This window comes from Arachis hypogaea, chromosome 4 (genome assembly GCF_003086295.3).
Source record: "Arachis hypogaea cultivar Tifrunner chromosome 4, arahy.Tifrunner.gnm2.J5K5, whole genome shotgun sequence".
NCBI lineage: Eukaryota > Viridiplantae > Streptophyta > Magnoliopsida > Fabales > Fabaceae > Arachis > Arachis hypogaea.
Genome location: NC_092039.1, coordinates 3,686,499 through 3,690,007, shown reverse-complemented (window position 1 = coordinate 3,690,007; position 3,509 = coordinate 3,686,499). Strand labels below are relative to the sequence as shown.

At 43.8% G+C, this 3,509-nt stretch overlaps 1 protein-coding gene across 1 annotated transcript; it reads right to left on the bottom strand.

Moving 5' to 3' along the window:
- Positions 1–665: 665 nt before the first annotated feature.
- On the bottom strand, positions 666–2,513 carry LOC112798333 (uncharacterized). The gene has a single exon (XM_025841600.1). The coding sequence runs from the start codon at positions 2,511–2,513 to the stop codon at positions 666–668; it is 1,848 nt and encodes a 615-aa protein (XP_025697385.1).
- Positions 2,514–3,509: the final 996 nt, after the last annotated feature.

Below are 3,509 nucleotides of genomic sequence, written 5' to 3'. Positions count from 1 at the left end.
CATTAGTCTTTGATATGTCGCACCTGCATTCTTTAAGCCAAAAGGCATTACCTTGTAACAAAAATTTCCATGTTCTGTTATGAAAGCTGTTTTGTTTTGGTCTTCTGGATGCATCAAAATCTGGTTGTAACCAGAATATGCATCCATAAAACTCAAGGCTTTGAAACCAGAAGCGTTATCAACTAACTTATCAATGCAAGGTAATGGATATGCATCTTTAGGGCAAGCTTTGTTTAGATTTGTAAAATCGACGCACATGTGCCATTTACCTGAACTTTTCCTTACCATTACCACGTTTGATAGTCATGTGGTGAAGCGGATTTCTCTGATGAAACCTGTGTTGAGGAGCTTCTTGATCTCTTCAAGTGCTGCTTGTTTTTTCTCTTCTCCAAGGTTTCTTTTCTTTTGCGCCACTGGTCGGACTGTTTTGTCGATTGCTAACTTGTGGCAGATGACTTCCGGGCTTATTCCCGACATGTCGTCTGGTGTCCATGCGAATAGGTCGGCGTTCTGGCGCAGTATATGTATAAGTCTTGTTCGTTCATTCCTTTTCAGTGCTTCTCCGATGTATGTGTATTGCTTTTGATCTGCTGTTAGTGTTAATTGGTGAAGGTTGTCCATTGGTCGAGGTCTTTCTCCGAGGTCTTCTCTTGGGTCGAGATCGGCTAGGTCGTGGCGTTGGCCGAGCTATGTATGGCTTGGACCTGGGGCCGAGCTGTCTCCTTCGTATGGGCTTGCTTTAGGTAGGCATTGTAGCACTGCCGAGCTTCTTGATGGTTGACGTACATTGTAGCTATCTTGTTTTCCTGCACTGAAAACTTGACACACAAGTGTAATGTGGACACCACCGCTCTGAATATATTCAAGATGGGTCTCCCAATTATAATATTATAAGGGCTATAACAGTCTACTATTAGGTATTGAATATCAGTGGACTTTGACATAGGGATCTTTCCCATTGTGGTCCTTAGCCATATATGTCCCGTGATGGGGACTCTCTCTCTGGAGAACCCAATTAGCTCTCCCGAAGAGGGTTGTATCAGTTTTTCTGATAATTTCATCTTTTTAAAGGTAGAATAAAATAGAACATCGGCACTATTACTTGGGTCCAGCAATGTTTTCCTTACCAACAGCTCTCCGACCAGGATGGAAATTACCACAGGGTCGTCGAGGTTAGGGCTTGCCGATCTGAAGTCTGCTTGGTTGAAGGATATCGTGACGTCTGGGTCTTTATCCTTCTTTGGCTGTAGGGTTCCCTCGATTGCCAGCATCGCCCTGTAGCTTCGGTTTCTGGCCGAGCTTGTTTCACCTCCGCCTGCGAACCCTCCTGATATATGGCTAATGATTCCTCTTGGTGGATCAGGAGTTGTCCACTCTTTTTTGTTATTGTCTGTCACTGTTTGTTTGCTCTCCTCCCTGTCTGAGTTTCCTCTTCTGGCCTTCCGGCTCTCGACATATTTATCCAAAAGCCCTTGGCGCGCCAGTCTTTCTAGGAGATCCTTTGCGACAATGCAGTCGTCCATGGTGTGGCCAAACTTCTGGTGGAAGGCACAATGCTTGCTTCTATCTACGAACCTTTGATCCTGGTAGTTCCCTGCTCGAGCTGGTGGCTTTATGATTTTGGCGTTGAGAATTTCTTTGATGATGTTTTCTCTCTTGGTATTGAATCTGGTATATGTGTTGTATTTCGGTGTGAGCTTGAAAGGCTTCTTAGTATCCCTGTTGCCTGGTGATCTGAAAGCTCTTTCGTCATCTCTCCGATGTGGTTGTCTGTCCGATTTTTGGGTCTCGCGGAGTTCTTCGATCTCCATTTGACCTGCCACCCTTTCCCATAATTCTTCTAGTGTTTTTGGTTTTGTTATAGCGGTCTCCCGGAATTTGTCAGGTCTGAGGCCAGCCTTGAGGGCATGCAAGTGGACAGCCGGATCCAGGTCTTGGATCTCCATAGTGGCCTCCGCGAACCTGGTCATGTAGTCCTTCAAGCTCTCATGCTGACCTTGTTTGATGGTGTCGAGATAATCTAATCCATGTACATATATCCTTGACGCAACAAAGTAATCAATAAATGACCTGGCTAGATCCTCAAAGGAGGAAATTGAACCTGCAGACAGCTTAGAAAACCAGAGTAATGCAGCACCATCGAGGTAAGTAGGAAATGCCCGATAGAGGACGGGCTCATTGTTAGGACCGTTGAAGAACATCATGGATTGGAACTTCTTCACGTAGGCTCGGGGATCTCCGAACCCCTTATATGGTTCAAGCGCGGAGGGTAGCGCAAAGTTCTTTGGCATCTGGTAATTTGTGATCACCTCGGAGAAGGGGTTGTCGAGGGTAAGCTTCTCCTTCGGAGGGGTGATGTTTAAGGGATCTGTGGTGCCTTGGGCCGAGCTTTTGGAGCTTTCTCCATTATTCTGTGTAGATAGCTCGGCTATCCTTCGTACTTCCGCCTGAAGTTCGGCGATTCGGGCCAGGAACTCAGCCTGTGTGGATTGTGGACTTTCCTTGTCAGCCATGTTCGAGGATTGAGAATCCTGCAAAATAGAGTAGAAGACTAGACGAAGGAAAAAGTGGGGTTAGATGTATTCGGCCCCACGGTGGGCGCCAAATGATTCGTCCGAGTACTAAGGTGGCCGAGTTTGAGCACTTTCGAACAAGCTGACAGCAGAGAGAAAGAGTTACACGTCGGCCAAGACCAAACACCGCGGCGGGAATACCTCCAAAAGATACTCCGACGCTCAAGTTAGTGATAGTGAGTGAGAGTAGTTAAATGAATATGAAAACTGAGAATAGAATCTGAGACTTAGCCGAGGATATTAGCTCGGCTTTATAGGAGTTGTTTCACCCGTTTACTGTGGATAAGTCCTAGTTTGTAGGTTGGTTATGATATTCTGTTTTGGTGATTAGTTTTGTTGAGCACGTTTTTTATTTTCAAATGGGTGAGGCCGTTCTTTTCTGCTTTCGTGCCGAGTTTATCGGGCAGCTGGCGTGAAGCCGATCTTGTCTGCCCACGTACTGAGATTGTTGGGCGGCCGAGGATAAAGGTGACGTATCAGAAAGTATAAGAGATGGGGAAAAAGTATATAGGGTTTTAAAAAAAAAACTGATACTAAAAATTCGTTAATTACTAAAAGAGACCGAGTTCACAAACCTTCCTTTGGGGAGAGAAGGAAAAAAAAAAAATAGTTTATACAATTGCATTTCACGCATGTTATTCGTGAAATGGAACCAAGCTTATTATTTATTTGATGATACACACAAAATATATGGTCAAACACAGCTTTCAAAACTATCCTCCATGCACCTGGAACATTTATCTCCCTTACCATTTTGTAGGTTCTTAATATGAAATAAATGGATATCGATTTTGTGGGTGGTTCAAACGAAATGACATAGACAGTTATTCTGATTATTTCTTTCACAAATGCATATTTTAGTAATTAATATTTTTTAGTATTTATTAAAAAAGCATTTGTAGTATTTGTGTTTAAAATTTAATTCAGACGGCTAAC